Genomic DNA, 12,182 nt, shown 5'->3' with positions numbered 1-12,182 from the left:
GTTAATTTGTTTTCATCCCTCTCTCTCTCTCTCTCTCTCTCTCTCTCTCTTTCTCTCTTTCTCTCTCTCTCTCTCTGTCTCTCTCTCCACCCCTCGCCAGAGTGGTCGCTTGTGTCAGGCGCTGAGGGGGCGTGTCAACGAGCTGGAGGCGGAGCTTGCAGAGCAGAGCCACCTGAGGCTGCAGGCTGCAGGAGAGAGCGAGTTCCTGAAGGCGGAGCTGGACGACCTTCGGAGGGTCCGAGAGGACACGGAGAAGGAGCAGCGGAGCCTGACGGAGATAGAGAGTAAGGCTGGACACCTGTCACTTTAGCAGGAAGATTCTTGGTCACGTTATCACATTATTATATGATTCAGAAAGATGTCAATCATACCAAAATAGTTTGTAATCACTGAAGCTTTCTTTGTTCTTCTTCTTTCTTTCGTTTTTTTTTGTTGAGTCTGACAAATCCCACCCATTTGGCAAGCTCTAAAAGCAGTTTACAAATCTGATGTGTGTTCCACAATACCTGCCATGTCCTACTTATCCAGAACAAGGGACGTTAGACACATCAGCACATTTAACGTACAGTGAAGACTTTCTTCTGTCCATGACTCAACTAAGAAGTGTTGACTGCAGATATTTAAAAGTTGTAGCAAACATGAGAGCTACTCTTGTTGTCACTTAATTGCTGTGAGTATTAGAGGAATTATCTGATGCTCTGATTAAAATAAGACCAGAAAGTTGGGGATTTAAGAACACTTAGTGCTTTAATATCAAAAACAGTGAGTCAAGGCGAATGGAAGGAGAGAAGTAGAGGTCGTAACATGATTTACTTGCAGTGTTCCTCACCTGGGGCCAGTTGCATAAAGAAAGACCTAGTCTTTGTCTGAAATATAACTTAAAGTCAGACTTGCTGTAGACATTTAAATTTACCTGCAGCATAAAGCTTCTCTATGAGTAACAAATGTAAGACTGACTTAGCCTGTTGCACAATGCATTATGGGTGAAATAAGACACTTTACAGAAGAAGAAAAAATGGAGATGCTACAGCGACAAGTATGTGAGAAAATAACAAAAGGTAAACAGCATAAATCCAACGGTCGTTACAACTGTTAAAGATGTTCAGAAACTATTCAAGAATATGGTACAAGAATAAAAAAAAGCTGTGGATAAGGAAATAGTTAGCTAAAAATTAGCTAAAAGTAATGGATAAACAGTTTAAATAGTTAGCTAAAAGGTAAATAGAAGTAATGGATAAACACTAATAACTGTATGTCTGTCTCTCTCTCTCTCTCTGTTGTGTGTTTGTAACCAGAAAAAGCTCAGGCCAACGAGCAGCGCTACACCAAACTGAAGGAAAAATACTCCGAGCTGGTTCAGAGTCATGCAGACCTGCTGAGGAAGGTGAGAAACACAAATCTTACTTCTTCATGTTTAATCAAATCCTTCGCCGTGTCCTTGTCCCATCCTAAAAAAGACATCCAAGTTAAATTAAGTTCTGTCCTCCTGCTGTCCTTTTTGTATATCCCCCAAGCTGAATATACAGCCTCTGTCCTGATTATTTTGGTGTGTTTCTCTGCGTGTCCCGTGTCCTTCTCTCTCTCTCTCTTTCTCTCTTTCTCTCTTTCTCTCGCTGTGTGTGCAGAACGCAGAGGTGACCCGGCAGATGACGGTGGCTCGGGCAGCACAGGATGAAGTGGACGCAGTGAGGAGAGAGATGCAAGAGAAGGTGAAGGCCGCTCAGGAGGGTGCAGACAGACAGGTTAGTACGAAATTAATTTTGTTATCGCTGCCAAACACGCACAGCGAGGTAGCCCCCCTCCCCGTGCTTTCAACTCTGTGTTTTGCAGTCAAATGATTGGCTGTGGGTCCAACAGTGCTGAACCTCACTACTGTAGGGTGCATGAGGAAAATAATGAGGTGAAGATTGGATTTATGGGGATCCACAATGCAGTCATTTGGCCACAAAATGATCCAAACAAAAGAAACTGCTTTGAGGAATTGTTTGTTTTTTGTTTGATTTGTTTTTATGGACCTGTACAAAGCTCCCACAAAACTGAGCTGAGCTGATGTGAGCTGTCTAAAGTAAGATTTGACTTCTCTTTTCTCAGGAGAGGGACCAGCTGGAGCAGCTTCAGGAGCTCCAGAGAGAGCTGGTGTCCAGCAGGACGGAGCTGGACTCCCTGAAGACCACCATGGTCTCGTCACAACAGGTCACTCTCCTCACACAAAAGCTTGAATCTGCAAAAACTAGTACCCCCAAAAGTTTCTGTGAAAAGTTACTGAACTCATTTATAACAGTCCCAATTAAAAAAGATAATAGCGGCTGCTGCAAGAAAGTGTGAAAAGATTAATGAGGTGACATTTTTCACCCTGACTAACAGACCTGGGTGATCCTAATGGAGCACAGTCTGGATAACATCTAAAAATGGGCTGCTGGTCTCACAAGCTCTAATCGAGTCATCAATTATTTGATGATCTCACCCCACTTTTGTAGCGTTGGTTACATACGGTATTTGGTGCTGTGTTTGTGAAAGGTCGACAATATGGATCGGCTGTTTATGGGACCTGTTTTCAGACACCAAGAACAATTAGACCCAGGCTATAATATATACCAATCTGTATCCTGGATTGGGCTGTTCACACTGTGAAAACGAAATCCTCTTGACTACAAGTGGTCAATAACATTTTCACATTTTCCCAACTCGTGTTGCTTTTGCACCTCCTATCTTATCATCTATAAGACGTCTGTCACTCCCTCCATTTAAGGTTTTATGTCATTCTATCATCTCCCGTCTTACTCACTGACTGTCCTTCCCGCCGCAGAATCTCAAACACATCCGGTTTCTGACAGAATTCATATGCTAATACACTTCTTTGACATCAGCGAATCTGTGTTCATAGTGGGGAAATTGTTTAAACAGTAGCACAATATAGTTTACATCCTCTAATACAGCTACTGCTTCCTGCTGGTCCTCTCTCGGCCTGCATTTGTCATCTCTGCACAACTGAGAAGCCAAGTTGATGCTTCTAGCAGGCGACTGAGAGCATTTCTTTAACCCATTTGTGCCCAGAGACATTTAGTATGATAAGCCTAGCATTTGTTCTGTATGGTCAAAAGTCTTGAAATTTGGTATGGACATATTTTGGGGAAGTACAGTTTTGACATTTTTAGTTCAGAAAAATCACACTTCTATTAATAGTCAAATTCAGGATTTGTGAAAAATAAGGAAAAATGCTAACATTGTGTTTATTAAATGTTTTGCATGTGAAATATTTTTTTTCAAACTGCATATACAGTATGTGCATATCGTTGATATTCAACTTGATATGAGTTCAACCAAACACTTACAGTAATTATGCTCCTTTTAGTTTCTGAGATGAAGCCATTTTCTTATCATACTAGATCTAGTATTTGGGCACACGGGACTATACTGTTTTTTCCTAAAATATTATGGAGTTTATTGCAAAAACAGTATTCTCAAGTTCCCAAATACTAAATCCAGTATGATAAGAAAAACTCACTTTTCAGCCAAACGGTTTGACCGATTTTAAAAATGTAATTTGCAGCCGGGCACAAATGGGTTAAAAGAAGAGACCAGAAGGAAAACACAGAAGAGGTAAAATCTCATCCAAACAACTGCTTGTGTAAATGCAGCCGCTTCAGTATACTCGTGTTAGCAAAAATTGATCTGCAGGAATATTTTGAAGGGGATAACAAGGGGAGTGACAGTTCAATAAGCCATGAATTCATGCTATTAACCCTCACAACCCCACTGATTGCTCCTGACTCCCTCCGCCCCCAGTTCCAGATGTTTTTCTGCACATGCAGCGTACCTCTCATCCGTCTCTGCCACCCACTCCTGACGTCCTACTTTTGTTGCCTCTACTTATAAACTCTGTCACTCTCTCTGTCCTCCTCCTCCTCCTCCATCTCTCTAATCTCCATAGTCCTTTTCACACACAGCCCACGTTTTATCGCTCTTGTCACATGCTTCCAGCTCTCACTAGCTGTTGCACAGTTCACATCTATATTCTTAATTCTGCTTTTCCTTCATCTCTTAATATTTCTGCCTCTCTGTTGGACCTGCTGGGACTCAGGCTGTAAGTCTCACACGTTTTTTCTTACCTGCAGAACATTTTCATGCACTCACCTCAGTATTTAACTAGTTAATAATCATTTCACAAACTTCCAATACACAGGATCTGATGTAACTCTTCACTCTGTTGCCACAGTTGCTTTGCAGCCAAGTTGCACAACCGCAGCTTCCCAGTGTTTGTTTGATTGTAAACCTGACCTCAACCCAAACCTCTCTGGAGACTGTACGCCTCTCCGCAAACTTAAATGGAGTCGATATTGTTATAATCAGTGGCTGTAGATAGTGTTTTTTTTATTGTGAGGTCAGAGCACTCGCATCATACCACATCCTGACATGTCATGACAGCTACGTATTATCCTAACCATGTCTTCCATTGTGCCTCGAAATCATCTTCTTTTTTTAACCCCTTCATCTTTTATTTTTTCCACGCAGTCGAGTGAGGTGCTCGGCACCCAGCTGGTCACCCTGGAGTCTGAGAAGGCGGAGCTGGTGCAGTCCTTGTCAAAGGTGGAGGTGGAGCTGGCAGTCCGCGGGGAGGAGCTAGAGCGCGTCCAGAGCTCGCTGGCGACTGAGAGGGAGAGCGGGGTGAAGACGGCAGAAGCTCTGCAGAATCAGCTCAATGAGAAGGTGACGAATGGTCATTTTCTCAATTATCTTTCTTAATTGACTTCCTTAATTAGCTGTAATAAATCAAGATGTTTCGGTAGCAAGTAAGGAACCCAGCATGTCCTATGAACATCTTCATTTCAAACCCTCAAGCGTTTCTAATAAAGGCTGGTGTGATAACATCAACTGTGTGTCTGTAGGAGAGCAGGGAGCAGGCGTTGGAGAGCCAGCTGGTCGCAGCTCGCTGGTCCAGTCTGCAGGGAGCTGTGGAGGAGGCACAGAAGATCATCCAGGATTCGCTGGCTCAGATAGACGACCCGACGCACATCAGCTGCACCAGCTCCGCAGGTCAGAGCTGCTGTAATTCAGTGATGGGATTAGGGCTGCCCCCTCTTAGTCGATTAGTCGACTAATCGGTTGATTTGGTCTTAGTCAACGTAGATTTCTTTAGTCGATTAGTCGTTTTTCATGCTGAATGACTTATTTCAAAGAAACCTCTGAGGACGTCTCTGGTAAACACAAGATTTAAAGTGGTGCTTTTATGTGATTCTTTGTGGAAAAACTCAATTTCATAGATCTGTTGAATAAATCAACTAATCGATTAATCGTCAAAATCGTATGAGTGTTAGTCGATGCCAATTTTCACTGTGTGTAGCAATGTTTGTGTGCATGCTCAGATGTTTATGTCTCTCTCCCTTTTTTTCCCTCTGCAGACTACCTAGCATCCAGATGTCAGGCCTCTTTAAACTGTATGGAGCGACTCCAATCTGTCAGAGAGGCCTTCCTGGGTGACAACACAGGTGAGAGTTTAGCTTTGTAAGGGATACATTATGTGTACGGTAATAAGCTTGTACATAATTAGGTATTTTAACCGATGTTGTGGTACCTTTGATTTATTCTTTCGCTACGCAGCATTTTCATGAACACCATAGTTACCAGCCAACACATGATAAAATTATCTCTCTTTTTTTAATATATATATATTTTTTTGTGGCATTTTTACCTTTATTTGACAGTGTGCAGTAGAGACAGAGACTAGAAATAGGGGGATAGAGAGAGGGGTATGACATGTAACAAAGGTCCCAGGGCTGGATCAAATCTGGGATGTTGCGGTAATGTTGCATGCGCTGTAACCACTTGGCTACAAAGGCACGAAGACCCTGCATAGCCACACAGGTGTTTTCAGTTACTTTTGTCTGATTAGCTCAAGTTGAAGCTGGGGGACGCTCTGCAGGGACTTGGTGTGATATCACCACTTTCTGCACTGATTTTATAAATGATAATGATGTAAGTGCTCTAGCAGGTGCAACATAACTAAGAAGTGTCAATCAACCACGGTCTGTACAGAGACACCATAGAAGAGGTCTAATCAGTAAACACATGTGAGGATGTACAACAGGTGTGTGGGGGCTTTAAAATATGAATCATAAAAACAGAGTGGGTCCAAAGTCGACATGATGCATATATACTGTACTAGTGTGTCACATTTCTATGGTAGTTCCTAACTGAAAAATAAGTTTGACCACATATAGCTCTGTATTCAGCCTACTATAGCTAGCTATAGCTGTTTGCTAGTTACTATCTTATAATCTAATATCCCTTCTAAGTGTTAAGTTGTGTTAAAGAATGCTACTTTTTGCATATGGAAGAGTAAAAACGCCAAACAGGATAAAAAAAGAAATATATATATCTTCAAAACAGCAGTAAAATAGTCATGTGAGGTGACCAATGTTTTCTATATGTATGTGTTTATGTTGACTGAGGCATGTGTGAGTGTGGGGAAGTCCTAAAGATTTCAAATGATTTGTTGGTCTAGGTGTATCTGAGCTGGTACGAGTGGTGACCCAGTGTGGCCACCTGGTGGGCGACACCATCGTTCAGGGTAGTGCCACCTCCCACATGCTGCCTGCGGAGCAAGCTGATGGTAAGTATGTGTGTGTGTGTGTGTGTGTGCAGATAATAGTTTCCTCTTCTCTCCTGATATTAATCTGTGGGAGAGTCATTCCCAGACATGTACATGCTCTGACATGTCTGTAAGCAGTGTATACCTCTTCATGTGTTATTACATGTGTACAGTAAGTTTGGGCATTTTAAATTAAAACTATTGTCCCTCTATTTGCTAGGACATACATTAATGTTAGTGTGTAATCTTCTGGTAATACCTTGTTTCAGTCTATATGTCTGAACGTCCCGTAATTAGAAATAGCTCTTGTCTTTCAGCCAAAACATGCATGAATAAAACAAAGTTGCTGACTTCATTCAGGAGTAGACGCCTGGGCAAGTCTTAACATGTCTAAATATAATAGAGGTCTGGCCAGCAGTCTTATGACTGTAACTAAAAAACAAAACATAGAATTAAAACTGGGTCAAACTGAAGCGGCGTCTGTAGCTGTGGCTCTGAAAATCAATGGACGCTGTATTTGTCCGTACTTTACCGAAACATTTGAATGCAGCATTTGAAAGCCTGTGTGTTTTACAGTTTGATGCGAATCAGTTGGCTGTCCTGCATCTAAAAAAAACAGGCCGACAGCTGCTGTTGAGGTAGTTTTGGTTTCCCCTCTTCCTCCCATCAGAGTGGCTGTTTCAGCTGTTAGTTGACACTTTGCCTGAGGGGATGTCAGTATAATTAACACTGCAGCTGCAGCCACTAGTGGCACTGATACACATCATAGTTTACACAATAAATAATATGGTATTTTAATATAAAATGGAGGGTAAATGATAGTTAGCTTTAACACTTAAAAGAGCATCTACATCAGTGTTGCCAGATCTCACAAGAGAAAGCCCAAAAGAAGCAACTCTCAACCCCCAAAAAAGCCCAAAACAGGCAATATGAGAGAGAGAGGCAGCCACTTGATCACTTCATATATATGAATTTATTTTGGATTGCATGCATTTCATGTCATTTTTGCATCATTAACTTGTAACTCTACATTTTTCTTGTTATAAACTTAAAGATGTTGAACATTTCATGTCATTTTTGCATCCATTTTTAGCTTGTAACTTTACATTTTCCTTGTTAACTAAACTTATAAAAGTTGAAAGCTCAAAAAACAACCTGCAACCTGCAACTACCAATATTTTTAAGCGACTTTTCAGGAAAACACGCCCAAAGACACTTTAGTAAGCGGACTTGGCAACTCTGATCTACATATTATATCTATCAGGAAATCAGACTTATATGTGGTTTTCTTTCTGTGTATTTATTCTAATGACATGCATCCTCCCTGTCCTTGTCTCTGTTCCTGTCAGCCCTGTCAGAGAGTGTGAAGGCGTGCGGGGCAGAAGCGCTGGCTCTGCTGGACCAGATGAAGCAGCAGGGCAGCCTGGCTGCAGCAGACAACGGCAAGCTGAAGGCGGCTCTGGAGGCCATTCTGGCCACTGCAGAGGTCCCTACTTCATACATAAATACTAACGTTTGCACTCTGTGAACATGAAATGGGTCAAATCGTCCCCAGAGTTTTTGTATGACCATGATGAAAGGTTAAATTTGGCCATGTGTTTGCTTTAATACTGACTTCAGTCTTTTCGTTCAGAAACTGCGTCCTCGGGGTTTGGAGCTGCAGCAAGGGGAGCTGGGAGATCTGGTGGAGCAGGAAATGGCTTCCACTTCTGCCGCTGTGGAATTGGCAGCTGCCAGGATAGAGGTGCGTGAAGTGTGTGTCTGTTTAATTGTGGTCATCTGGTGGCAGATGTTTTGTATTTAAATGCACTTGCTGCGTGTGTGTGTGTGAGTGGGCGGCGCTTTGAAAGCTGTGTGAAAACATTGCCCCCGGTTTCACTTTCCAGGATTATTAACTTCAAAGTGTTTTTCTTTTGTTTCTCTTGTGTCTCTGTGGATCCCAACAGGAAATGCTCAACAAGTCTCGAGCAGTTGATACAGGAGTCAAGATGGAAGTCAACGAGAGGTAAAGCACGGATTCACTTTTTGCCGTCATAATAATCGTAGATTGTCTCCATGTTTACACACAGGGTCTAATAAAAAGTTTAAACCTCAAATTAACTGAATTCTTAAAGGAATACTTCACCAACAAAATGATAATTTGTATATCAATTATTCAACCTGTGTCACGTTGAATTCTTGATGAAAACGTCTTGCATGCCTCCACGCTGAACAAGAATCAAAAAACAGAGAAAAGACTTTACAAACTGAGGCAAATGGGAGCCGCGTTTAACAACAGCAAAACTATATAAATGCATCTGATTCCAAACTCTCACACAACTCATGCAGTATAATCCAAGTCTCATTTACTATTTATTTAGCAAACAACTGGATAAATGAGACTTGGATTATACCGCACAGTAAGGGTGGGAATCACCAGAGGCTCCACGATACGATATTATTGCGATTTTATTAAACATTTGCGATATGCTGAGTATTGCGATAAGATATATTGTGATTTATTACCTTTTTTCATCTGCAATTTCTGTAGTTTGTCAACATCTGTTAGATACAGTTTCCACTCTGTTCTTCTCAGAGTTTTCATTCACATATCTTGAGGTCAGAGGTCAAGGGACCCTTTTTTAAATGGCCATGCCAGTTTGTCCTCGCCAAAATTTACAGTAAATTTAGAGCGTTATTAGTGTTATTTTCTTCCCAACAAGCTTGACATGGTTGATACCAATCGATTCCTTAGGTTTTCTAGTTTCATATGATACCAGTATCTTCACTCTAGCTTTAAGACTGAGCCCGCAACAACCTCTGAAAGACAGAGCAGCCAGCAGTTAGATTGTTAAGAGGTTAATAGTTTATATAATAAAAGGTTGATACTTGACATCCATGTATCGATAATATTGTCAAGCAAAATATCGCGATCCTATGTTGTATTGATTTTTTTCCCTACTGCACAAGTTGTGTGAGAGTTTATAAACAAATGTTTTGATATAGTTTTGCTGTTGTTAAACGCGGCCCCCATTTACTTCAAATCATAGTCTTTTCTCTGTTTTTAGACATACGAGAAAAACAAGAATTCAAGGTAACACAGTTTGAGTAATTGATATACAAATGATCATTTCGTGGGTGAAGTATTCCTTTGAAGAATGTTGCATCTAAAGAAGATTTGAACTAGATCTACCAAAAAGATCAACCTCATTACGCTTACAAAAATATCACATTTTCCTGAAATAGAAGTACAGGTGACCCATAAACTTTATCGGCTTTATCTTGGTTTCTCTACTCACTATACTATAGCAGTAAGTTGTATTAAGATTAGGGCTGTCAATCGATTAAAATATTTAATTGCAATTAATCACAAATGAATTACACATTTTTTATCTGTTAAAATGTACCTTAAAGGGAGATTTGTCAAGTATTTAATACTCTTATCAACATGGGAGTGGGCAAATATGCTTGCTTTATGCAAATGTATGTATATATTTATTATTGGAAATCAATTAGCAACACAAAACAATGACAAATATTGTCCAGAAACCCTCACAGGTACTGCATTTAAAATAAAAAAGTGCTGACTTGACTATGACTTGCCCCAAACTGCATGTGATTATCATAAAGTGAGCATGTCTTTAAAGGGGAGACTCGTGGGTACCCATAGAACCCATTTTCATTCACATATCTTGAGGTCAGAGGTCAAGGGATCCCTTTTAAAATGGCCATGACAGTTGCGCAAGTTTGGAGCGTTATTTGACCTCCTTCGAGACAAGCTAGTATGACATGGGTTAGGGTTGTTCCTTAGGTTTTCTAGTTTCGTATGATACCGATATGATATAGGGCGGCTGTGGCTCAGAGGGTAGAGCAGGTTGTCCACCAATCGGAAGGTCGGTGGTTCGATCCCCGGCTGCTCCGGGTCACATGTCGATGTGTCCTTGAGCAAGACACTTAACCCCAAATTGCTCCCGGAGGCATAGCCATCGGTGTGTGAATGAGTATTTAGATTAAATCCTGATGGGCAAAGTTGGCACCTTAGTAGCCTCTGCCATCAGTGTATGAATGTGTGTGTGAATGGGTGAATACTGACATGTAGTGTAAAGCGCTTTGAGTGGTCGGAAGACTAGAAAAGCGCTATATAAGTCCAAGTCCATTTACCATTTACCATACCAGGATCTTCACTCTAGCTCTAAAACTGAGCCCGCTACAATCAAAATCAAGTTGCGTTAATGCGTTAAAGAATTGACAGCCCTAAGATTAACAAAGAAACCATGACTTAACCATAAACTTGAGCTATCAGTAGCTAGAACAACAACAACCATCTCTGTGGAGAAAGACAAGTGAAAGTGTCTGAAAAAAGTATGAAGATTGAGGAACCGATTCAGATGTTATAGATAGAAACAGCATGCCAAGCCTCCAGTTATTTGTGTGTGAAAGAGCTGAACACAAGATATAATGGCAGCCAACAAAGGCAACGAACTGGAAAAGGAAATAGAGATGCTTTTCAACAAGGCAGCGCAACAGTCACATGATTATTTCAGTGAAGTTGCAGACGGTCACACACTGAGGACTGACGTGTGAAGAATTTCATCAGTTCAGCCACTAAGCCCAGGCAAGCTGTGAAGTCTGGAGCCAGTGTGGCACGTAATGTTTGTCTGCTGTTTTTTCATCCATGCAAACCTAAAATTAGTTTCCTCTGTGTGTATACTGTAGGTTTAATACCGGTAATGCCATTCCTTTCTCACTGGAGCAGCTCTACAAACTGTTATTATCACATCATTAGATGTCTTAAAGCAAATGGGTTTATTTATATGGTGCAACTAACAGCTCCAGGAAGTTCACAAATCGCTTGATTACATTATTGAGCAGAAGCTTGGCTCCCTGCTCCAAACTTCAGAGTGATTTTGTTGCATGCACATAAATCTTCACCAAACCATCCAAAAGCTACAGGAGTCTCAGTCCGGTTGTAGGGCTTTAGATTTGGCTGCTTTTGTTTCATACTGATAGTATGAGAGTAAGTTGTGTTTGTATCTATTTGTATGTTTATTCATCCTGTAATAATTCTCTTTGTGTGCTAATGAAGCCAATTAAACCTTTGTTCTCTGCGCTCATTTTTCTCTCTGACTTAATTATTAGTGTAAAAAAAAAAAAGTTGTTTTCTCAGTCACACCAGTGCTGCTGTGAGAGATAATTATGAAAATAAACAAACAGCTACTGCAGCTACAAATACTACATTGAGAATTTAGGCCAGTGGTCATGCAATAATTAGACTTTGGGGAAACTAACTGCTATTTTCAAATAGTGAAGACGCTGATTTCTTTCATCAGGTTGGATGAAATAGAGAGATATGAAGCAGTTGTAGTGTTTCAGCGTTTGTGTCCTCTGCTCTGTCGCCCCCTGCAGGATTTTGGCCTCCTGCACGGAGCTGATGCAGGCCATCAAGCAGCTCGTTGTGTCTTCCAAAAATCTGCAAAAGGACATCGTGGAGAGCGGCAGGGTGAGTAGCTGCAGTTTGTTCTTCATCGTTTTAACAGTGAAACATATTTCTCATGATCAGATATTCAGCATCACTTTCTCTTCTCCAAACTAACAGATTAAAAGGGCTAACCAT

The 12,182-nt window shown here is 41.1% G+C and overlaps 1 protein-coding gene across 4 annotated transcripts in view; it reads left to right on the top strand.

The window, feature by feature from the left end:
* The window catches only part of hip1 (huntingtin interacting protein 1), a 60,577-nt gene that overhangs the window by 40,938 nt on the left and 7,457 nt on the right, over nucleotides 1–12,182 (top strand). For 3 of the 4 annotated variants that reach the window (XM_037775775.1, XM_037775777.1, XM_037775780.1), the window contains exons 14-26: nucleotides 101–284; nucleotides 1,296–1,384; nucleotides 1,626–1,742; nucleotides 2,092–2,193; nucleotides 4,082–4,084; nucleotides 4,513–4,707; nucleotides 4,887–5,034; nucleotides 5,400–5,486; nucleotides 6,503–6,610; nucleotides 7,939–8,075; nucleotides 8,223–8,333; nucleotides 8,536–8,594; nucleotides 11,975–12,068. In XM_037775775.1, coding sequence (XP_037631703.1) covers nucleotides 101–284; nucleotides 1,296–1,384; nucleotides 1,626–1,742; nucleotides 2,092–2,193; nucleotides 4,082–4,084; nucleotides 4,513–4,707; nucleotides 4,887–5,034; nucleotides 5,400–5,486; nucleotides 6,503–6,610; nucleotides 7,939–8,075; nucleotides 8,223–8,333; nucleotides 8,536–8,594; nucleotides 11,975–12,068 — 1,434 coding nt within the window. The remainder of the gene's footprint in view (nucleotides 1–100; nucleotides 285–1,295; nucleotides 1,385–1,625; nucleotides 1,743–2,091; nucleotides 2,194–4,081; nucleotides 4,085–4,512; nucleotides 4,708–4,886; nucleotides 5,035–5,399; nucleotides 5,487–6,502; nucleotides 6,611–7,938; nucleotides 8,076–8,222; nucleotides 8,334–8,535; nucleotides 8,595–11,974; nucleotides 12,069–12,182) is intronic. The other variant, XM_037775776.1, reaches the window with a different exon arrangement.

The sequence above is a fragment of the Sebastes umbrosus genome, chromosome 7 (assembly GCF_015220745.1).
Source record: "Sebastes umbrosus isolate fSebUmb1 chromosome 7, fSebUmb1.pri, whole genome shotgun sequence".
In the NCBI taxonomy this organism is placed as follows: Eukaryota; Metazoa; Chordata; class Actinopteri; order Perciformes; family Sebastidae; genus Sebastes; species Sebastes umbrosus.
This window is presented reverse-complemented; position numbering and strand designations above follow the sequence as displayed.